This window comes from Athene noctua, chromosome 10 (assembly GCF_965140245.1).
Source record: "Athene noctua chromosome 10, bAthNoc1.hap1.1, whole genome shotgun sequence".
Lineage (NCBI taxonomy): Eukaryota > Metazoa > Chordata > Aves > Strigiformes > Strigidae > Athene > Athene noctua.
Genome location: NC_134046.1, coordinates 9,877,467 through 9,902,021, shown reverse-complemented (window position 1 = coordinate 9,902,021; position 24,555 = coordinate 9,877,467). Strand labels below are relative to the sequence as shown.

General features: G+C 39.2%; 1 protein-coding gene across 4 annotated transcripts in view; it reads left to right on the top strand.

The window, feature by feature from the left end:
• Window positions 1-24,555, top strand: part of PDZRN3 (PDZ domain containing ring finger 3) — a 146,025-nt gene that overhangs the window by 95,784 nt on the left and 25,686 nt on the right. For 2 of the 4 annotated variants that reach the window (XM_074914123.1, XM_074914125.1), the window contains exon 1: window positions 16,182-16,476. The exons of the other annotated variants lie outside the window; for them this stretch is intronic. In XM_074914123.1, coding sequence (XP_074770224.1) covers window positions 16,408-16,476 — 69 coding nt within the window. In that variant the 5' untranslated portion in view covers window positions 16,182-16,407. Of the gene's footprint in view, window positions 1-16,181; window positions 16,477-24,555 lie in introns of those variants that run through there. 4 annotated transcript variants of the gene reach the window in all.

Here is a 24,555-nt window from a genome sequence, read left to right as displayed (position 1 = left end):
TTGGAAAAAACAGGACTGCTTTGCCATAATCTTATTTCTTGTTGGTATCAGTCTGTAACGGCTTGGTGCGATGTACTCCTTATACAGCTGGAAAGAACTGGTTTGTACTCCCTAGCTGGGTGCTGGTGGTTTCAAGCGGCAGGAATACCTACACTGTGCGTTCATCCCTCCAGCTACTGTTTATATGAGGAAAGATTTCCCATGCCCGCTTTTTTGCTTTGATGTTGCGTATTTTCCATGTCTCAACAAATACTTCTATAACTGCTCATAACCCTTCTGCAGCGTAAGTGCCTCAACAGCAGCAGGATTCCTGGTCATTTAACAAGGTTATGAGCAGCAATGTAAGCACTCGGGTCCTCGGCAGATCCGGGCAGGGGGACTGTGTTATTTCAGCATTGTGACACTTGATGGAAGGGGTAGAAATGTTTCTTCTTTTCAACAAAAATTCATTTTTGCAGTTGCTGGTGGTATAGATCAGGGCTTTTCAGGATAAACTTCTCACTCAAAGATGAACAATTTTTCAGAGCTAACATGTAATTCAAAGACATTTAGTACAAGCAGTTGTTCAATTTATCATTTTGGAGTGCCACCATTTTTAATAAAATAACAAACAGGCACCTCGTGGCAAGCAGGGTGAATTTTTTTTTTTTTTTAATTAGACTTCAGACAATGTTATATTATGTAGTTAAGAAAAAGGAACTTTGCCTCAGATTTCAAAGTGGTGAATCTCAGTTTAATTCTGCTAATGGCAGTTAACACAGATGGCTAAAAAGAGTAATTATCTTCTTTAGCTTTCTGCCACCTGCCACAAATGAACTGTTTTCTTTAATTGCTCAGAATTACTCTTAATCACACAAAACAGATACTTAAATCCTAGTCACATACTGCAACTCAAGAGCAAGATTTTTAACCCTAAGCACACAATTCAAGAAATTACCACTCTGACCAAGAGCACAATGCCGGCTGTGACAGTTGAAAAGAGTAATCCATTCTCTTCCAGGTAGGAGCAAAGTTTGCAGGCTAATCATACAAGTCCTGTAGTCTGATCCAAGTAATTACCAGAGCAACCAAAAGGCTATATCCGCAGTAGCAGGAAAAAAATTCACACAATTTCTTCCTGCTGATATGCTTTCTCCAACAAATGGTCACTTTTAAAAGCCACATAATCAGACAGACATCTTAAAAATGACTTGCTGAAGACCTTAAAGATGTAACATTAACGATACTTGATTGATGAGTCAAAGCTTGTTTAGATTCCTAGAGATATGTTAACAGAGATAATCTATTTTCCATTGGGGCATCATTTTGAATTAAATCAATGTTAGGCATTTAAAAATCCTAACATGACACCCTTTGGAAGTTTCTGGCTACATTATATTATAACAGCAATTCTTGCCCCCCACCATTCGTAGGTGATGTGTTTGTTGGAAGAACACCAAGTCTTCCCTTTCTTCTTTACTACTGTTCTTCATGTCTGAACTAAAAACCGACAAATTCAGCTTCTGCCAAAAAACTCAGAAGCCATCTTTGAATTCTGCCTACAGAGTCACCACATTAAACTGGAAAAGCACTAATGCAAATCCTGAGTTTTAGATAGATCTCTGTGCTTAAGAAAAAGTAAAGAGCACCAATCTTACTGTCCATAAATTACAAAGTCAGTAATTCTCCATCACCATTTCTCCCAAATTCATTAGAGAAAGTTCCCAGTAAAATTTATACACAAAGTGGCAAGATGAAAATTAGGGTGAACATCTCTTAATAAGAACTCTTTAACTGAAAACCAAAACCAAGCAGTTTCAATTCTCAGTATAAAATAATCTGCAGTAGTAGAGATCTGTACTGTATGTATTGCACCTTTTTGAGAACATTGTTTTAAAAAAAAATCTTCCATTATTTTGAAATTAGATAAGATCATGAATACTGCAGTTTAGCCTCTTTTTGCTGGTACAGGTTTGCATTTTCACATGGGTGAGTGGCAGAGAAAAATGAAATCGTTTAGAAGCACAGACCTGGAAAACAACTTTAAGAAGCTTCTATGTGTTCACCAATCTAAGTATAAACAGAGAGCTAAAATATTAAATTAGCAGTGTCTGAGAAACTGCACAGAAAAAAATTTCTGAACTTGATCTTTATGGAAATGAATTATCTGTGACACTAATGTTGTATACCAGGGCTTTGCGCTGTGCTCCAACTTAGTGAGAGTTTCTGTTCGTAAATTCTTTTTAGTAGTCTGACTGCCACTTCTGAGAGAGCTTCTGCTGTACAAAATGTCCGTGAGTAGGTGTGAGAAAGAAAAGGTCTGACATTGCCCCAGTGTATTTATAACCACAGCAGGGAAAGTTAGTCTAATAATAGTATTTACCTTTGTTACTTGGTAAATAACAAACTAGTATTGGACAATTATAGGAAAGGTCAGTATCCACTTTCTTTTTTTTCCTTTAAGAAACGTGCTTACTCTGTGTTTACCTTCAGTTAAGAAGTGCTTTTCATAAAGTAATGTAGTGCAGCAAAAATTTTAATGTATCAGAGCTTACGATGCTGACTTAATTTAATGGCAAAAGATAAGAATTTTTCAGTAGTGCTTGCTCAGGTATCCTTATTACCATCTGGCTCCAGCTTTCATATGGGTTTGTTACAATAATAATAATAATAATAACAATAATAATAATAAGGATTCATAAAATGTAGCTATTTGCATATAAATGTTGTCCAAGTGACAATAGATTTTTATAATCGGCTCGAGCAGTGGCCAGCAAACACTCTGCTGGTGTGTGGTTGCTGGGAGTGCACACTGCTGCAGGAAATGAAAACAACTTCAGAAGGAGGAAAGATTAAATACAATCAATCCATCACAGTATGATAAGTAACGGGCTTTCAGAGTTTTAATGGACTAAATAGTGTAATGTGTTTGGTTTGGTAACCACAGAGTTTAATCAAGTATTTTTAAATTTTTAAACAGGAAATGGCCTTTTCTCCAAAGGATATACACATTTGCAGTGCATAAATCAGATCCTGAGTCCCAGAATCCTGATCTCATGGTCTTTACCATGCAGTTAACTTTAACTCTTTCTGAAGAAACCTGGTCATTCTGGTAGTGTAACATGATTTGATGAGTTGTTGCTGTTGTTTTTCCATCATTTTGTTCCATTCAAGCTCTCGCCTCAACACTGTTCCTCTAAGTCATCTCCACCCTGTGGGTTAGCCCCGTACCCCATCCCGGGGTAGCTTCAGGTAACGGGGTGCTACCTGAGCAGCCCAGCAATGGTACAACCATACGCCACCCAGACCTCCTGCGCAGACAAACCCCACTGTCTCCACCACCACCACCACAAAGAAAGCTGGACAGTCTTGTCTTGTTTCACCTTTCATGTCTAACCCTTTCCCAAAGTACAACCACATTTGTTTTAAGCCCAGCCTGCACGGTTCTACACCCCACTGCCCTGCACGGGTGTCCCCAGCCACGGCTGCTGGCCAGGGGAACGGGCAGGCTCACGTTTAGGGCACTGAGCACAGTATGGGGTTTATTTAACACTGTACAAATGTCAGATTTTAGACAGGATAGCATGTAGCTATGACAGCTGTCTTTTAAATTATGCAGAAGAACAAGCTGAGGACAAATAGAACTGAGCAGTGGCTTGTTAAAGGAATCTACTGAATACAGCAATGTTTATTCTGTCAGAAAACCTACAGTATCATTTTGCAATAAAATCAGGTAAAATTGTAGGTGCATGTATTTTCTGACATGCTTGCTAGATATCATGATATAAATACATATTACCAACATAAAATATGCACACACACTCACACACATATATCTCTCTTCTGAGATTACTGATAACTTACCCTTTGCCAAAATGAGACAGAAAATTTACAAAACATGTATAGTTAATATACCCACTCACGGACTACTTTTGAAAAATCTAATTCATAAATTATACATTAAGTCAGCAACTGCATATGCATGCATCGACAGGATATTATTATGACGAAGACAGCTATCTTTTCAAAACGTAGGGGACGCATTAAAACACTATTGAATGACAAGCAGAATTGGGAACCTTTCAACAGAGCTTAATCAAAGACTCTTCTGGAAGCTAAAAAGAGGAGTGCTGGGAATCCCTTTCTCTCCAAAGAATCAGACACCTCCAAATATAGTCTGCGCACAAATCCCCTAGTTTACAAGCAGAGGATTCCCACAGACTATTAGTCCTGCTACCTCCTGCACAAGAAATACTTTCAGTACTGAAGCTTGAATTTAGGAAATTCTTATTATCCGAAGTTAGTTTTTAATTAAATGAATGTTACAGTAAGGAAGAAAATATGACTGCAGAGATAGAAAATGTTTGAAACACTTTAAATTAAACACTGAAACTACATGGAAAATGTTTGAAACATAAATGTTCCTATGCAAGTTATGGGAAAGGTTTTCTGAAGTAGGCAGTAATTAAGGAACACATACAAGACACAGGGAAGTGTTCATGACTATGCCTCTGATACTGTATGGAAAAATACTGGAAGATACTAAAAAACATGAAGTTGTCTTCCTCTTTTTTAAAGCAGATTTCAAGTAGAGGGTGTTCTACTTTAACACTCACATGAAGAATTGCCGTGAAACTGTTCATGAACAAGATACTACTCTACCAAAATGCTTGACAGAGTTGCAAAATAAGCCAACAAACTACTGAAGAAAAACAATCTAGCTCTGAATAGAGCATTGCTGTGGTTCTAGATTCTTGTTTCCTAATGATACACCAACGTGCATAGGTAGCTTCATGTACACAGCTTTCACAATAAAAATTATAAACTGCTTGAATAATTTTAATGTAAATAATAGCAGGGAAGCAGATACACATTAATATCCAAAAAAACCCTAGATAATTTTATTATTTTTTTTAAATGTGAAACACCTTAAAAAACTACACCCATGGGTGAAAGTATTTCAGCTAATAATACTGTATTTTAGATTGTAACATTCTTTTATAGCTATTTTTTTCCATTGGCATTTGTTTTCTATTCATTTGCTTCCTTAATACTGTCTTACGTGGTATCATGCCACCATGACCAAAGTGACAGACTTTTTTCTCTGCTGGATTAATCAGTGTGTTCTTTGATCCATAACATATGCTCCTAGTAGACATTTAGCGTCAACATATTCAAGATTTGTGGTCTGGCAGTTCAGTGCCTGATGTTAACCTACCTGATAGACAGTTTAGAGTATTTAATTTTTTTAAAAAAATTGAGCCTGCCTTTCATCCATAATAGAGCTTAAACAACAGAATAAAATATATGATTAAATATTTGGGTTGATGTCTTTGCTTGGAGTTATTTTTTTTTCTGCGTGAGAAAGCACTGAGAGGTTGCCCAGACAAATATCAGAGCTCCATAGGTACAACATGGACATTTTTATGCACCTCTTCGGTGCAGGGTTTGTGTATTCATGGTCAGGGAAGCCTGTCCTCACAAAAGAGAATGTGATCTCTACACCACCAGTTCTGAGGGTGGTCCCGGGGCCTGTCCAGGACCTTGCTACGCTGACACTGCGCCCGGAGCATGGCCAGGCACTACAGCCAATGGAAAAGCCCCAGGGGCAGTTAGTTAAGTTAAAAACTGGCTTGCTAAAACTTGAGGTTGAGAGGACTTTATGGTGGGAACCCAAAGTCAGTCTGCTGGGATGGTCCTGACAGGTGCTGGGGGATGCAGGAGAGCCCGTGGTAGCCCACGGCATCAGGAGCCACCAGGCTGTGAAAGTGGGTGGTTGACACAAAGTTTTATTTTCTCTAGGTGCTGTGTGAAATTGTTAAAAAGTTAGATCAAATGAAACCAGTAAAGAGCAGGGTGAAGGGGGCAGAAAGAGTAGGGTGGCAACCCAAGATATTTTTCCTTTAGTATATCAATTAAATAAAGGATATCAATTAATGAGATTCAAACTATGTAATTATTTTTTCATTGAGGTATAGCACATGATTTATGGCTCAGCTAGTCCTTTACTGATCATACTGCTATAAAGTGCTGCATAATATATTGCTTTCTACTATGTCATGCACAGATAGAAATGGCAAGTGTAAAATGGGATTAACTGCCCTCAGAATAGTCTGGGCTTGAAATTACTTATACAAGGCCAATGTCAAAACTCCCTTTGACTTCCAAGGGTGCTGAGTTACCTCCTCATCCCCATCTTCCTCTGCACGCAAGCACATCCCTGCCCGTGGCAGACCTGTACTGGGCCCCAAAATGGCATGTATGATGCAGAGGAGAAAAGATGTGTTTATTTTTTTTACAGTGTTGTCCTGCCATGAACAATTAAACAGAAAATGAATGGAGAAACTAAATGTCAGCTGCTCCCTTAGACTTCAAGGCTCAGGAAACTCTGCTTAGTGGGAGTGGGAAAAGACTGGCAGGCTGAAATGTAAGAGAATAATTGTATTATAAGAAGATTATGGAAGATTATTTTTCTTGTGGACCCCAGATTTCTGCAAAAACAATCCTGAATTGCATCCTACAAGGCAAAATGGATTCATCCATTCCTCTAAACAACAGGGGTTTATTAACTGTGTGTTCATTTGGTGTGCAAAAAATTGAAAATGGGCTCATATTACAAAAAGTTACATGCATCTTTCTTTCATTTGACAGCATGGAGCTCAGTGTGATTAACAATGTGGCTGTTCGTAGCAACAAGAAAAATAATTGTTTTTTCAATATACAACCCCCATAATAATTCAGAAATCAATATGCATCCTCAGAGAATTTCCCCCAGCAGAGGTTTGGAGGAAGCAGGGTGGCCGGCCTTCATTTCCGTATGAATGTGAAGCTGTTGCAGCCCTGGCTAGACTGGCTTTTTTATTTTAATGTTTAACTATAACCACTGGGACTGGAATCATAGCTTCTGGTGGCCTAGTATGAATATTAATAAGACACTGGGCCATGGAGTTCCTTGCTGATTTTGACAGTTTAAAGGATCAGTTAGTTAATTAGAAGATGACATGGCACATCGCATCCCTTGGCTCCATCCTGCCTTCTGTCTCCTCTTTTCATTTTCCTTCTTGACATGTTAGATTACATCATTACTTGTAGTTTCACTTGTTAGCCACACCATGAAATGAGAATATTTTAAGCTGTAATTATTGTGATTTCTCTCCTCTGCTAAGAACATGAAACTCAAAGAAAGCGTACAGAAACTTGAATTTCAAAGACTTAGGAATATATGCTTGGTAGTTTATAACCTTCTAACTACAGACAATAAACAGAAAAAGATTTTAAGTAGCACAGAAAATTGTGTTGATCATCATACTGGAAACCAATCTACTATTTTAAGTAGGTGCCCCCATCATCTGTGCTTTATTTGTTATTTAATGCTTTCATAGGTGCATTTCTCAGAAATCTAGTCTTTTCCCCTCAGCCATGAACTGATTGTGCCCCTAGACATGTATACGCAATCCAGCACATTCATGCATTGTACTATCCCCCAAAAAGTATGATTTTTCTATCATCATCATCATAGTCAGAACAGACAAAAGTAACGTGAACAGAAAGCACCGTACTACGCAGCAGCCCTCTCATTAGGGGGAACAACAAAGGAAAACAAAGATGTACAATGGATAATAAGTTTCATAGAAACATTATTTCTCAACTATACCTGATACTCTAAAATAGACAAGCCTCAACTCAAAACATAAAAAAAAATGTAACCTGCAAATCTACAGTGATACCATAAATCATAAAATCGTCCAAGTTTTGCATCCCAGTGGCACACTGCAGTTAGCCATCAGCTTCTAGCTATCATGCTACTAAGACTGGAAGAACCACAACCACTTATTTTGTGTATCACTATGTAATCTCATTAATTAATATTTGTCTTCTAACTTACATTCTGCCTGTAAAATTCTCATCAAGGATATTGGTCTACTTCTGCAGAGAAATGCAGAGAAACAAATATGCATCTTATGTTCTCAGTAGGCTTACCAGTCTGCAAACAGAAGAGTCTGCAGGAAAATCAGAGGCAGTTTATGCATTGTGGAAAGGCTGCAGCTCTGGGGCTTCATTGGAAATGACAAGATTAGTGGGTAAATGTGTCTTCCAATAGGAATGATCATTTCTGGGTTATTATTGGTATTCATCACGGTGTCTGGTTGCCTGTGTACTTTCACATTTCTTCTATCAAATGTTTATATTTGTGTATTCATTTCAATACTACTTAATCGATACTGGTTATCAGAATATTTTTTTGATAGAAGAAATTACAGAGGAAGTATAACTACATAAAAACTCGATGCAGCTAGCCAATACAATAACCTATGTAGGTAATTTATTTTTTTCATTAAGGTAAACATGTAACCTCCCATTGATTCACAGGGCTTCACAGAAATACGGTGCTAATAACAGGTGGAAATCACTTCTACTGCCATTGAAGATAAAGCTAGGTAATGTTACCTGTAGAAGGAACAAAGTTGGGAGTTGTGTGCCCTCCAAGAGCAGACTTTACTCATTAAACTGGAATTCCTTGTTCCAGATGAACCAAGTTAGGCATGAAAAGTGTCCTTCTATCAGAGAAGGGATTAACACCTTAGAGTGTCTTTTATCAAATCAAAGTTATTGCAGTAGTATTGATTTCATAATGAAACAAGAAATGAACCAGCATCGCTGCAATGTCATAGGCTGCTGAGATTATATTGTAAAGAGGATAAATGGAAATCAAACAGGATGCTATATTGGTGGTGTTTTTCATACACTAAACAATAGAAAGCCGTGCACTAGGGCACTCAGCAGGACCTTAACCATCTTCTCTGTTCTTCTCTAGTTTCAAGATTATGCCTTGGCTGACTCTGGGAAAGCACAGCCCGTCTCTGGGACTGCAAACTAGTCAGAGTCCCCATTTGCCTGTTACTCTTTTCTCTTACCCCATACGTCTGATCTGGTCTGACTGTACTTTTGGTGAAGCAGAGACATCTGCTGCTTCACATACCCAGCAGAGTCCTGTGGTCACTGCTGGCCCCTCCGTGTGCCCACAGTGGAATTAATTGCACAGACCAGATCTGAAGCTAATGCCTGTCTCCCTCAGTGGAAATGCATCTTTGCCAACTTCAAAGACAGAAACGAACACTTACATTTCCTTTGTTCCTAAAAGACTTAAATCCTATTTCATTCAGGTCTGCTCATCTTCTGGGTCTTTTCTGCATAGGACCTCTAGCTGAGAATTAGCAATCAGATTCCTCATTGTCCACCTGAACCTAGAAATGAACATAAGGGCAAACATATAAGCAACTCTTTTCATTTTGACTGCCATTTACCATTAATACTTAATATTCCCACATATCCTTTTCATCAGATGGTTAATATAAAACCTAGTGAACCATAGATGGCATTCCTGTTTTGCTCTGTTTCAAATTAAGTGTGGAGCAGTAAAAACTGAGAAATGAAAGTTAATATCTTTTCAAATAGAAATGGCTTAAAATTCATGATATGAATACAGTAACTAAAATACAAAAGAAAGTGAAGACTGTGATCCTTGGCAGGTCTTGGCAGTTTCGGCCATATATTATTAAGCATTATTCAGCTGACCCTAAGGGGAGTTCATCTGGCAACGTTAAGGTCAAAGAGTAGAAGCATTTGGACACAGTCAAATGGATTTTACACCTTTGTATCTTTCTGACATTACTGTTTTGCTTCAGCAAACTGCCTAATATCAGATATATCCTACTGGGTACCTTTCTAAATCACTTCAATTTTCTTTGTCCCTGGGCTACAGTTATATGATCAGGATCCAAAGCTATCACAGACTATGATATACTATTTTACTTGATCGTTTGTATTAGAATGAACTTTATTAGCTTTTGGGCACACGTCTATCAGTTTTAAAGATTAAGTATTATGTCAATAGTTTTTATGCAGCATTCAAGTACACTGAATCATTTTGCTTGCTCTGAGATTATTAAAAGTGTATTATCACTTTTACAGAAAACACTTTTATTTTAAAATTAATAATAACTCATAGCAGTCTGTGCTTACTAATGCTATCCCTTAAAAAGAGATATTTCACGTCAAAATCAAAATGGGGATAGATGCTCTGTAAGTAATTTTAGATTTGAGAGGACATGAGCCTTATAAACACAAGTGTATAACTAACATTTGACTCCACACTCCTAGGCTTTCATTATCCACTTTCTTCCTTTAAATATTCTTAATTTTCTATTCTGTATTCTTGTAACTGCTAACAATAACCACAGCATTTTTACTATGTAAAAACTGACAATTTGTGCAAGCTTGAATTTGACTTTCCTCTTAAACAGAAATGATCTAGTTAAATAACCCATAAAAAATTACAGAGATGAGCTTGGCTGTTTGGGTATCACAACCAGGAAATCAAAGATGCTTTTCTGTGAGGAAGCTGAGGTTTCAGCTAACATGGAAGAAGCTTTTAGAGCACAAATCCAGCCTATAATCAGATTTTCTCATTTCCTTGCTAGTCTTCCGTACTTTTGGTTTTGTGGTTTGTACTGGCTGGCTATATTGTGTCATGAACGGGAAACTAGACAAGGATAGTGCGCCGGGGCTTTGAGCTGAACAACAAGTATTGAAAGTGTGATCTGCCTCCAGGTCCTTCACTTGGGCATTGCTAGGCTTGAAGCATCGCAGCTGGCAGATGGTGATTTCGGAGCGGGTTTATGATTAGGTGAAAGAGCACTCCCTTTCTGATTAGTTCATTCTCTGTCCTCGGTAGCTAAAACCCTGTTTTGCCCGCTTCCATCACGGTATCATCACTGTAAATCCCACGTGTACATCCTCTGGTTCAGGGATCACCTCTTGTCTTAAATCTTTGCCCAAGACCTCTTGGCACTGCTGTAATAGACACCCAAAGAGGCAGCCCACAGTAGGAGGAGTTTCGTAGTCCATAGGTCAGCTCTTGGCATCCTAATTCTCCCCCTCAGAAGGTCTCAGTAGCATATTAAACAGTTATTTAGCCTATTCTGACCTCATCATTTCTGCTTCATGAAAGACTGAATTAACACAATAGCGTTCTCGTATCTCCTGGCCTTGCAGTGCTTACAGCGATGTTGCTCTAATGTTCCTATGATATTACTGTCTTTCTCAAGTGGCATCAATGAAAGAGATATCAGACTCCTTAATGAGCTTAGAGGACAGAACAGTTCCTTCAGAGGTTGAACAATAAGTATCATTTCATTTAAGTTACTTCTGAGAATTGGAACTCTTTCAGAGATGCTAAGTGGAGCAAATAAGGATCTCAAGACTTCAACATTAACTGATGGGAATAAAGCCAAAGTTTTACATTTGCTTTCACATCCTCTCTTGTGGTATGTTTTAGTTTAAATATTTTGGCTCCAGTCTTGACGCTTCCAATGCATAGGCAGATTGCTATGCCTACATACACACACAAAAAAAATACAGAATTGAAATCTTTTTGCTGTTATATTTAGAGTATGTATTTAATTTCTGTGCCTGCACAATGCCATAGAAAATCCTGGTTTACTTTCACATATTCAAAAAAAGACATTTTAGAAGAGTATTTTTAAAGTAGATCTACAGTAATTAAATGTACTATTAAGAATCCAACACTTCACAGCTATCAATTGATTGTTGTATTGAAAATTTGCAAATAAACACAGGGAAACAGAATTCAATCTGAACACATTCTCAACAACAAGGCACTCAGGCTTTAATAGAGGTAACCCAATGGCTTTAATTAAAAAGCACCCTAACACACTTTGAAAAATTCCAGATACTTACTTTAAAGTACAGTTGTGTAGCAGTTTTCTTTCACACCACTCTATGTAATCATACTCTGTACAGTTTCCTGACTTCTGTTTATATAACACACCAATGTGAGAATTATTTATAAAGTCACAGCTGTTCTGTTTCCTAGCCTTTGTTTCTCTCAAGTCTTAAATATTTGTAAAAACAAGAAAAGTAATTAAGGTATTGATACATTAAGCAAACATTTCCCTGATCACACCACTTAAATAGGAATCATTTATTTAAACAGAACTTGCTAAGTATATGTACAAAAATATACTGTTAAATAGTTACTACATACTAGGAAAGCCAACTTGCATTTAAAGAAACAAAATAAACAATGCCAAACCATTACTAATATTTCAGTCAGCCACTCAAACATTGGGAGCTCCCAGAACCGAGTGCAACGGTTTGGTGTTTGCCCAGATCTGTGAAGTATCTATGTGCCATCTGCTCCTCGCACAAAGGACATGAGTTTATTCTTGCTGGTGGGAACTGCTGTCTAAGAGCCAACACTTGGCAGCCTAAGTCCTTACCCTTGAAAAGCTGGCAGAGAGCGCTTTTTAGCCTTTGAGTTCCCTAATAATGTTCCCCTCCAGGGTGCAGGTCCCTCGTGAGTGCTTTATTTCCCTCTTTATTCTGATTCACCATCCCATGCAGACAGGCAAGACACCTCAAGTGCGTTGGTCTCCTGTGGATTCCCCTTACCTGCCAACACCTGACGGGCTTCATCATAAAATAAATCGAACATTTAAATAGGAAAATTTATACTAGGCTGGTAGTTACAAGCTGAGAGGTTGTAGGTTTGCAACTAAGACAAATACAAAAAGCAAAACCAGCCTGTGGCATGTGGCGGGATTCCCTTCTTGCTGTCACCCACCGTCTGTCCAGGACATCCAGCTTCCCAGAGATGGGCGCAGCACCCTGCCCATCGTGGTGGCCCGTGCAGTCTGGCTGCTTTCCACCTTCTGTTCCCTGGGAATTAGCTTTTGGACACCAAAGCAAATGTCTGATAGTCGGAGCCAGGTATCCTGGTAAAAGGGGTTTTGCAGACTTGGTCACATGCGATCAGTCAGGGAGCAAGTAATCTAGATAAATGCTAATGAAAGCTCTTGCTGGCACCTTGTGTGTTCAAAGGCTATTTACTATTGTTCCTAGTCGGCTGGCTCACTAACTTCCCATTCAGTCTGGATTGCTCAGATTCAGCTGGGACCACTATAATATTCACATTACACATGATAGAAGCCATCCACTACACGTACATTTTGTTAAGCTCATTATCTGTGGCACGCTGGCAAGACCACACATGACACATTGTTAATGCAGATGACAGATCCCGTAACGAGCTGTCTTATCTGGACAAACCAAAGAAAGCCAGTTTACCTCTACCACATAGGGCACACATTGACAAGGGTTCCTGAAACACACTGGGCTTGCCTCTGTACAGATGTTATAAAGCAAGTGTAATGACACAATTAACATCCACCCCATCCCAGACAGCTCAGGTGGCTCTTTCTGGCTGTCTGGGTCCAGCAGTGAGGGGCACTGAGATCTCTTTGTTCTTGATATCAGTCCTTGAACCTCACAAAGAGCAATTAAGAAACATCCCTGGCCTCATCAGACCTTTTGGCATCACCCACCAAACTCATTTATAGTGGAAGAAGTCTCGTAAGAATTAAACTGAAAACTCATAGCAACTTTGTACTGAGAACATGCAAACTGCAACAGCTTAAAAGCTGACCAAATTTAGCAGATTTCACAGGGACAAACCGTCCCTGTGCAAAACTTCAAATTCTTGTTTCGAATTACGCTGATACTAAAACCTTCTCAAAGAAAACGTATCCAGAATTTCTTAACATCGGCAAACCATGGGTTTTTTTCTGTAATCTTACTCTTGGAAATGACTGAAACACTTTGGCTCAAGTGTACCATTAAAAGCAAAAATCAGCATTGGACAACGCCCAGAACACAAGTTTACAGCCCAAATGTTTAAAGTTTGGCAAAGTACTGTAAAAACTAGTCTATATTAACTTGAGGCAGTGCTACCATTTCTGCCTATGAGATGAACAGAGAAATATGAGTTAAATTTCAATAATGGAAACCATCTCCGTTGAGATAAGCACTGGCCTGACTGTCAGGCTAAGCTTATTTACCAGAGCAACAGTGCAACAAAGCCAACTGCACTCTTAAGCCACACTGTTTGCTGCTGAGCAACATGCTTAGGCTTTGTTAGGTGAGGAATCTGAAACATCACATTTATGGGATCCCTCCACTCTTACATCAAAACAGTAGTCTTCTGCTGGACTTACACTCCTGGCCTTGTTTTTAGATTATCTTTTTCAATCAGATGAAACATTACCTCATGTAGTCTATCATGTTGCCATAGGAAAATAACAAATAGGTGCATTTCCGTTGAAGCTGGAAATGAAATATCCTGCATGTTTCTGTTTTATTTCTAATCCAATCCAGCTGTGTGCTCTTTGTAAAAAAAGCTGACTGAACTCAGCCACCTGAACTGAACAATAGTATTTAAATAGCAACTAGTGTTTAAGAAGAAACTTAATTGCATGAAAAAAAAAACAAAAATCATAGACAATGTTTTTTGAAAGTTCTACCTTAAGTTGCTTAATCAAATTACATAACTTAAAAAAAACTAATCAAAACCATAAATTTGTTTACAAGATCACTAGGGGCTTTTTTTTACTTAAATCAGTTATCATCATCATCTTTTCTGCTTTTAAGGAACACTAGTTCCTTCATGCAAGAACTTTCCAGTTGTTTGAGATCCACAGCCACTGGCTGTCAACCAGCTTTGGAAAATCCTGTAGTGGCTGTCATATCTAACCAGGGATAGCCCAAATCATTCTTCAGCTTTGAGGGCCAGCACTAAGATCCAGGCTACCTCTGTTTTGCTCTAACCTTGCAAGTTCCACCACCATTGCAGTGGCAATCCCATCAGGGAAACATCATAGTCACAGCACAGGGATGGAGTCCCTGCCTGCTTTCAGATGTTTGGCAGGGATCTGAAGAGGTCTCCTTTCTTTCTTTTCCTGTACATAGCTAGATTTTACTACCAAAACACTGACTCAGAGTTAAGGGCCCCCTTCTTGGCACTGAAGTTTAGTAATAAAACAAGTAAAGGGCATGAACTGTATTTCAGTAATGATGGTTTTAATGCAAATTGTGAAACAGTACAATTGTGGCAATAGCTGGGCATCCTACGGGTTACCTATAGCAAGATACCTATGTACAGGATCAGACATAAAAGCTGCATATAATCCGTGCACAACATTTCCATTGTCATCCACAGAAACTCACTAAGCAAATAGAAGTTGGTTAAATAACCACAGCTTTGAGATCCAGGCCCTCTGCCTTGCAACACCTATATGGGAATTACACCCTTGGTCTCATTCCTAGCTATTCTGTCTTCTTTATAGCAGAATCAGTTGAAATAAGGATTATAAAAATCTGCACCTTCTGAACACTTAAACAATTGGAAAAAGTATGGTCAATCCAAACTCTTACCACAAGGCAGGATTTCCAACAGACTAGAAAATATCCATAAAGCTTATGACTTAGGAGTACTTTTCTAGTTCTTCAGGCGTTCACTGATGCTTCATTCTTTACATTTATGGCACAGGTCAGTGTGGATCTAGGCACTCAAACACTGAATAGTCATAAATGCCATACTTACTTTATTGTGTATCTTCGTAATCTGATAAAGTTTATATTTTTAATATAACAAATAATATGTGAACCTGTAATTTACACTCTTCAACAAGACCCAGTAGCATAGATGGCCATTTTTCACTTGGTATAAACATCAGTCTAAATCTAATCTAGAAATATTAGTCCAAGGCACTTTTTTTTATTATTATTATTCCTAAATCCACATATATTCACATATACCTCTTTTGCTTTGTAGCCAGGTCCTAAGGCTGCATGTAGGCTTTCAGGGACAGAGACAGCCTTTCTCTGTTGTGTTTGTTAAATGCCTAGTTCAGTCATCTCCTGCTATAAAACTGAGGCTCTCAGATGCCACCACAGTAGGAGAGGAAAATAAATGCTACTAAGCATATTCAACTTTGCCACAGCCACCGCTGAGTTCTGTACCATTATGTTCATTTCCTTGTGACTTGCATTTAAACTGTGCTAGCCAGCTTAAATACATTAAGAATTAACCTGAGGGACCACAGTAAAATGTAGTTGTGTTTATTTGTAATTGCTACAAAATGGTTTACAAAATTGTTAGTGTCTTTTATTATGCCTCCTACTGAAGCACTTGCCTGTTAATTAGAGAAATTTCAGCTGTCATAGCTGGCAATTATAGCTTCTATATCACTGTCTGTTATGAATAGTCAATGAGAGCTGATTAATATGCATGAGTAGCAGTATATAGCGTGTGCATCGGAGCCCGGTGCCGCAGCCAGAGCGGCGCGGCAGAGGGAGTGCTGTGTGCTGCCAGGGAGGGAGAGCACGAAGGGAGAGCACGAAGGAAGAGCGCTGTTCCCCCGCAGCACCCTCTGCGATACCACCGTGAACTGCTGCGGTCCAGCCGACCCGCCGAGGGCTTGCAAGGATACCTGCATGCATGCTGGCTACCAGAGCTCTCTGTGGCTGCTCTGGTGAATAAGGGAGGTTACCTCTGCCACTTACTTAAACATGGGATGCAGTTTGTGCACTCTACAGAAGCAAGAAGAACAGTACAAGTTACTGTATGAAGTTTGTCAGGTAAAGAACTACTTTTCATTTCTAAAAGCAAATGTTCTCTTTCAGGCTTGTGACCACCGTTAATGAGAGGGAAGATAGAATATCAAAAACTGCTTATACAAGTGGAAATGAAAGGGGGTTTTGCCATATTTGACATGTGTCTGATAGTTATGTTTTTATGATGTACCTTCTGATTCACACTTGCAGAACATTACATATTTTCTAGTTTTTGCACCTCTGTGTGTAGAAATGCCAGCTAACAAATAGTTACATTGGACAGTAGATTAAAAATGTATGCTATTATATATCTAACTTCTTACAAAACATCACAAAATAGTAATTGTTAATTACTCCAGTAGGTATTAGGGGAAATTTCTTGATGAGGATCATGGCTTGGCCACTCACCCTAAACAAGTTAGGAAAGATGTGCAGGGATGGTTTTTTATCTGTTGATAAGTGCCTGTTCCTGTCAGTGTAAGTTTATGTCTAGTTCTAGTTTTTGCACCTCTGTGTGTAGAAATGCCAGCTAACAAATAGTTACATTGGACAGTAGATTAAAACTGCTCTACAGATCTTTAGATATCAAATTACTCATATTAAGCATCTGATAAGTTTTATAAAAATAACACATTAACCACTATTACAAAAATGTTATTTCCTGCTTCTGCTTTTCCTTCTGTCTCTGAAATTTCTTACTCTGTCACATCTGAAGTATGATTTGGACCAAAACAGTGTGATGGAATCATGCAAAGTGATGACCAGGTGTTTAGGGATGTACTCCTAAGAAGAGATAGATCTCTCTTGAAATAATCATAGGTAGATAGCTTATGGTTAACCCCTGAAAATGTGAAGTGGGTTGTCTGTACAAACCCTCCAGATAAGAAGAAACTACCCGGATCTTTCAAGCTGTACTTTACTACCTTGCTGTTCCCTAAGGCAGTTTAGTCAATGACAATTACTCCCAGTCACAGGAGCGTGGGGTCGGTGACATTTCCCTGCGCTCGCCGGCAGAGGGAATTGCTCAGCGGTGCACAGGAGTGAAAGAAACCCTGTGGTCCTCCTTGCATTACCACCTGCATCTGATCCCAGATACTGATGTCACTGACAGCAAAGTGAATAAAAGATGGGGTTTGTATGTTATGCTAGTAGGGAAGGGATTAAATTTTAAACACATAGTTTTGATCTAATTCTCACTCACTCAAAGGACACTGACACTTCGTGGAAGAAAAAAACTTGTGAGAGCAAATAGGAGGACATGTTTACTGTCATTTCTATTTATACTAACTCACTTCCACTTGCTAAGCTGCTAGGCATGTGATGGTGGGAAGAATTTTAGAGAAAGGTAATTGGATTTCTTGGACATTATTCTGTGCTGAGAACTAGTTTCAGATACTGCCTGCAACAGCAGACTGGTGCCAGGTATTGTTTGTGTGAATCCTCCCTTTAGATCAGGTTGTGGCTGTGGTAATAGTTATTTATCCCTCAAGGTCGCCAAGTTTTCATGCAGTCTGGGTTTGAGGACTGTCAGTGAATCAGACTCAGTTTGTTTTGGTTGTTGCGCTTCTAAGACAACAACAAATTATGAATATTTTGATTGTTTAGGAAGCTTGCACAATTTTTGTGGTGAAATGAAGGTGACAGAGAAGCTCAGCAGGTTACTGACATCTCCTAAAGATACAGGACAACATTCTTTAAATACATGTCCTTAAAATCAGTCACCGGAGCAGTGCCACTGATATCTGAGATGACTGAACTATCCGGTGCTGGCTGCAGGTGCAGATCCCTCGCAGTACTTCGGATTCAGAAATCAACCTGCAAAGTGCTGTAACCTTGTTTCAGCAATATGTGGGGCACAGTGCACAGCACTTGTGATTAACTTCAGCATGGAAGTCCTTTGAGAAACGTGGTTGGAATACCCTCAGCTTCCACAGAAGTGAGAGGTGTGTGTAATCCTATAAAACTGGGATTTCTAACATAGTAAAACCTGAATTATTTAAGACTATAATCCCTGATTATTCCAGAATATCAATTATTATGCAAAACTATTTTAACGGGGTAACTACTTTGATTTCTCTGTTTCACAGATAGGAGAGAATTCTATTGCTTGTAGAGTATATCCAGTATATAAACATCACCATAAAAAAACATCCTCATGTAACCTACACATAAGAGCAATCACTTAACATTTAATGGTGAGGGAGATGAAGAATCATTATCATTTAAAATAAGAGTATATAAAATACAAAAGTTTCAAAATACGGTAGCAGTAACAAATACCTCATACAGTAGTTTCCTTTTGTATCATCCATGTAACCCTGGTATCGTGCTGATATTGCCATTTCAGAGTAAAAACTAAAAGAAGCTTTTTTATCATCTGAGTTAGACAAAATTTGCATAACTTGGTTTTAGGAAATACTGAGCATTGTTACAAATAAATCCCTTTAGCCTTATTTTTGAAAAGTTCATGACACGGAGATGTAGGAATTCAGAAAACACTTGCAAGAATTAATAATAGTACATAACTGCACTTTCTTTATTAGGCCAAGAGCTTTAGTGTGGCTGGGAAATTAATGCTTCAATAAATTACAATTCCAGAAGGTCCAGTACGTCTGGCTCCGTAAGTCCTCATAACAGAGAGCACAAAGAGGATCAAATATACCAGGGCTCAGGCTTTATCCCTTCCTCATCCATAGATAATTCAAAGAGATCCTCTTCATTAAGGGCTTTGGCACACTGCCTACAATTTCTTTTTGGGCCGCTGTGAGCTTAATGATGCAGAACAATGGTCTTCCCTCTTGTTGAACACATACCTTATTGTACCTTTAATCACATCATAAAAACCAAATTAAGACACCTCGTCATTAGTCTATTGTAGCTGTGCATATCAATGCTTTGTATTACAAATACAGAGGGGACTGTGGCAGCTTGAAATCTTGATGCAGAACAGTGTCACCGATGAGAAGCATGCTTGTGGCAGCAACATGATGCGTGTAATATCTTCAATGTATCCTGAGGTTTACTTCCCAGTTGCGTGCAGCATATGAAATGAAGTAATTGTATGCTATTAGATTTTGGGTTTCTAGTTAAATGGAAATTTTCTTGAGAAAATTTTAAAGGTTGTGAAAATGGAGGGAGAAAAAGGAAGAAAGAAAACCAGAAAATTGGAGAGTGTTTTAGACCAGGTTTCTTTCCAGTTTTCTTTTCTCAACATTATCAGCTCCTGTACAAACAATAACAGAAGTAAGGGCTTTTCCCTTTGTAGGAAGACTCCTGGGGGACTATAAAGTAAGCTCCATTGAAGGAAAACCCTAGAAGAATGAGTCAGCTGAGATAGAGCTTTTAAGTTTGCAAAATAAAAAAGGTTAAGACCTCAATTTAAGAAACTTTCTCAGGACTTATTTCATAGTACGCACATGTTTACACACAGTCTGGGAGGCACCCAGTGAAATAATTTCCTAAATGGACTCAATATTTTCAAGGATAAGAACATCAAATTTTAAATCACAGATGCCTCTAAACTGCCTGGGCAATGCTCAGAGCTGTTCCCTGGGATTCAAGATAATGGAGTTCATCCAGTTCTCATGGTGGGGAGATATCATAAAAACAACCCATCAAAACTGGCACTTCCAGCTGAGAAATCATGTGATAAGTGAGTATGGAGACTAACCCCTTCCTCCAGGCTGTCCCTCCAGAATAAGGATAGAAACGCTGGCAGGAAACAAGCTCATGTTGCCACTGCCCTTGCTTCAAATGATCCGAGGTCAGAAGATTTCTGCCTCTGTGATTGTTGAGCTGGCACCTTTCACAAATGCTAAAGTTCATGTATAAATAAACAGTTGATGTAACGACCTTTTAGTGTTTTAGTAACTTGAAAGCCTCATTCACGTGCTCCTGGCCTGGCACATCTCTGAGACAAATAAAAATGACAGTGTTGGTAAAAACAATAGTGGGCAAGCTGGATCTGTCTTTTAAGCTAGACTAAGATAACGATGCAGCCAAGGTTATATAAGCACCATGGTCAGCATACAAATTGCTGTGCTAATGAGAAGACAGTAGTGATGAGGAACTAACCGACACTATATTTCATTGGCAGCTTCCAGCAGCACCACTTGCAAGGAGACTACTGCTTCAGCAGGACTCAGCACAAACCAGTTGCACTACGCTGATCACCGATACAGTTCCCTTTGCCATTAGAATTCCATTTACATGTTTAGACTTGCAAAAATTAGACTGAAGTAATCAATCATTAAGAAAGCCTAATTCAAGGAAACAGTCTAACTAGACTTAAACCTCCTGAGTAATAATGCTATCCTAAATCAGGGCCAAAATGAAGTTTGCCAAAATAAACATTCAGCTCAAAAAAAAAAAAAAAATTTCGTATCAAAACTCTTAAGATTTGGGAAACAAAACTAATTGCTTCTTACATATGCTTTTCACACCTTCAAATTTAATTGGGCAGCCAGAGAATTAGTTGGTCTATATTTCAGTCGTTTTCCACATTAAGATCAAACTGGTTGTGCCAATTATAGTAAACAGGTCTACTTGAAATACACTGTATGGCTTCATATACTTTGCATGTACAGTCTGTGCTGCAGCTGAAATTAAGAATAGCGTTAAAGTTATGTTCTGTCACTTCACTACCATTAAACTCAACCTCAATAACAGTTGTGAAACTATCACACTTACTTCAAAGTAGGCATGTGTTTGCTTAAACAAGATGTTAATTCCAAGGGCTTTGTTCTAGACAGGGTTTTCTACTGCTGAATTAGTTCAGCTGTAGAAAAACTCTGCTTGACAGACTGGAGACTCATAATCTTCAGAAAACTACCCTTTAATGATTGTGGCGCCTGTCTGTGGCTCAGAAGTCCCCTTTCTTAATTAGACATTTACCAGAAACTGGCAATTGAAATTTTCCTCTTCACTTGACGATGAATAATGCAATGCCTCTGTTAGGATTTATCTGGAAGATACTCTTCATTGCATGTTAGAGGAATATTTTGGTCATTAAAGGAACATAAACAAGATGTGATATGAAAGAAACAAAATGCCTAACGGTCACCTATGTAATAAAGGGACAATTCCACCTACTGTGCACATGAAATATCTTGCTTCATAATCTTCCTAGAATTTACGGTTCCTTCTTTACATTGAGCAGATAAAATACTTAACCACAACATAGATTTATTTGGAATTTTTTTAAGTGATAAATGATTGAAAAGATGAGTTTTGTAATGCCTTACACTTACACATCTGTTTAATGCTATGAAGCAGGTGGCAAGAAGTCACAAGGGAGAATGCACTAGGGACAATCACTCTGTGCTTTACTGTCACATGTCAGAAATGGGCTGGGAAAAAGGAAACATACGGAGTAATGAAAAAGTGCAGATTTAATAAATGCATTTTGTTGTGTTCATTAATATTGAAACAAAAGGTCAGGCTTCACTTTGACTAGGACAGGACAACACTATGTTTCTACGTAGATTGGGATTGTTCCTTTCAGAGACTCGGTGGGTAAATGTAAGCAGATCTAGCTAGCCCTCCTGAACTTGCTATGAGTTAGGGGGTTGACAGGAGAGTGTCAGAATAAATAATACAAAATATACATAAACTTTAAACAAGACTACAATAGTTACTACCTTAAACAGTGACTACTGAAGAAAGTCTTCCTATTAATGCAGTAGATCTTCAGGGAAAAAGCCAGAGGCCACCATCTAAAAGAATGGTAACCATCGTGGCAGTGTTTTCTTACTTGTGTCAATACAGTGATAGCTCTGGACATAGACATGTTGTAGGTGATCGGACACGTTGTCCACTGGGACGGGAACTGAGTACTTCTTTATTTCATTTCAATTGCTGGAACTTCTGGCTTTAGCAGCATTCAGTAGCAACCCATTTCTCAACCACTACCATCAGACTGCTTGAGAAAGAACACTTGAGAAATACATGTTCTGCCTCACAGAAAGTGTAACTGTACTATCAGACTAAAGCCATATTTGGTTTATGTATTTTCATGGATCATGAACATTTACAGAGTAAATTAGCTCCTATGGCATCATTTTAGAGAAAATGATCATTCATATGTTGAAAGATCACAGCTGATAAGAAAGCCTTTTCAAGTTTGGCAGAGTGGCTTGCAGAGTGCAACAGAAGCTTTTGTATCTGACCTGACAGCATCTCTGTAACTGTCATCAATCTGAGCCAAAATAGGAAAATGAAAGTGTTTTTGTCAGTAGCACACTATGAGAATGGTAGGCCATGGTCAAGCAGCAGGACTGAAAGGGTAGAGTGAGGTGGTGCTGGGACTCCTACCCACATGACACCTTCTGAGGTTAGTCTTCCTCAGCCGAAAACAGAATCACAGAATTATCCACGTTGGAAAAGACCTTGAAGATCATCCAGTCTAACCAACCATTAACCTAACACTGACAGTTCCCAACTACACCAGATCCCTCAGCGCTATGTCAATGCAAATCTTAAACACCTCCAGGGATGGGGACTCCACCACTGCCCTGGGCAGCCCATTCCAACGCCCAACAACCCCTTCTGGAAAGAAATGCTCCCTAATATCCAGCCTAAACCTTCCTTGGTGCAACTTGAGGCCATTCCCTCTTGTCCTATCGCTTGTTACTTGGTTCAAGAGACTCATCCCCAGCTCTCTGCACCCTCCTTTCAGGCAGCTGTAGAGGTCGATAAGGTCTCCCCCCAGCCTCCTCTACTCCAGACTAAACCCCCCCAGTTCACTCAGCCGCTCCTCATACGACCTGTGCTCCAGACCCTGCCCCAGCTCCGTTGCCCTTCTCTGGACACGCTCGAGTCATTCAATGTCCTTTTTGGAGTGAGGGGCCCAAAACTGAACACAGGAATCGAGGTGCGGCCTCACCAGTGCCGAGTACAGGGGTCAGATCCCTTCCCTGTCCCTGCTGGCCACGCTATTGCTGACACAAGCCAGGATGCCATTGGCCTTCTTGGCCCCCTGGGCACACTGCTGGCTCCTGTTCAGCCGGCTGTCAGTCAACACCCCCAGGTCCCTCTCTGACTGGCAGCTCACCAGCCACTCCTCCCCAAGCCTGTAGCGCTGCTGGGGGTTGTTACAGCTGAAGTGCACTTCTGAAAGCAGATGGCCCAAGATGACAAAGCCTACTCTGCAGATACCAGGTAGCTACTGAAGCAGCAGGGCCTCTTATTAACGAACCCACTTGGATCTGTCACTGCTGCTGGGTTCCCAGATAGCAGCACTGGGTGATTTTTCCGTCTTTTCTTGGCACCAACTTCAATAACCCTCTTCAACACAGATTATCTTCAGAGCTATCCATAATTGCCCTTTCTCTGTCTTACATCACTGAGACATTTGTGGAAGAAGGGAGGGAGTGGGAAGATGGACTCAAAAACTACAAATTATGAGCAACAGTGCAGAAGTGGGAATATTGTGAATTAGAATGGTCTTAAGTACAGTCTCAGAGATCAGTGTTCAGGTTTCAGTTGCAGTGTGCTCTCACGTGACCTTGGGTAGATCACTAACTTGGTTTGTGTTTCATCTTCTCAACTGTACAATACTTGTTTTGTCTTTTTGCTTGGAGTAGGCTTTCCAGAGGAAGCCCTGTCTTTTGTTCTCTGTTTGCATAGTGTGATATGCTACTAAAATAATATTAGTACTGTTTGAAGGCCTGGTCTAGACACCAACTTCTACTACTCTGATTTTTATTGAGGTATGGTGTTAAATATTCCTGGACTCTCAACTATTTGAGATGTAGGTGCTGGAAGGGCAGGGTGGGGGAAAGCTCCCTCCAGGTATGTTTTATTCTTACACCATTCTCAAAGCACCTTCTGCATGCCATTCTTGGAGAAAGATGACTGGTCTACAGGGACTTTTGGCCAGATTAGTACAAGAATTTGTTGGTTATGTTACTCCAATTTAGCTTAAATCCATGCAACATTACACCCAGATTAATCTTTTAATGCTATTTACTATCACTGTGTATTATTTTAAACAAATATAGAAATACAGAGCTTTTTTAAAAGTTCTCATCATAAGAAAGCTGTAATTTGCTGCACTAGGCAAATACCTAGACCTAGGTTTTGCCTGTTGAGAAGAGCACATTT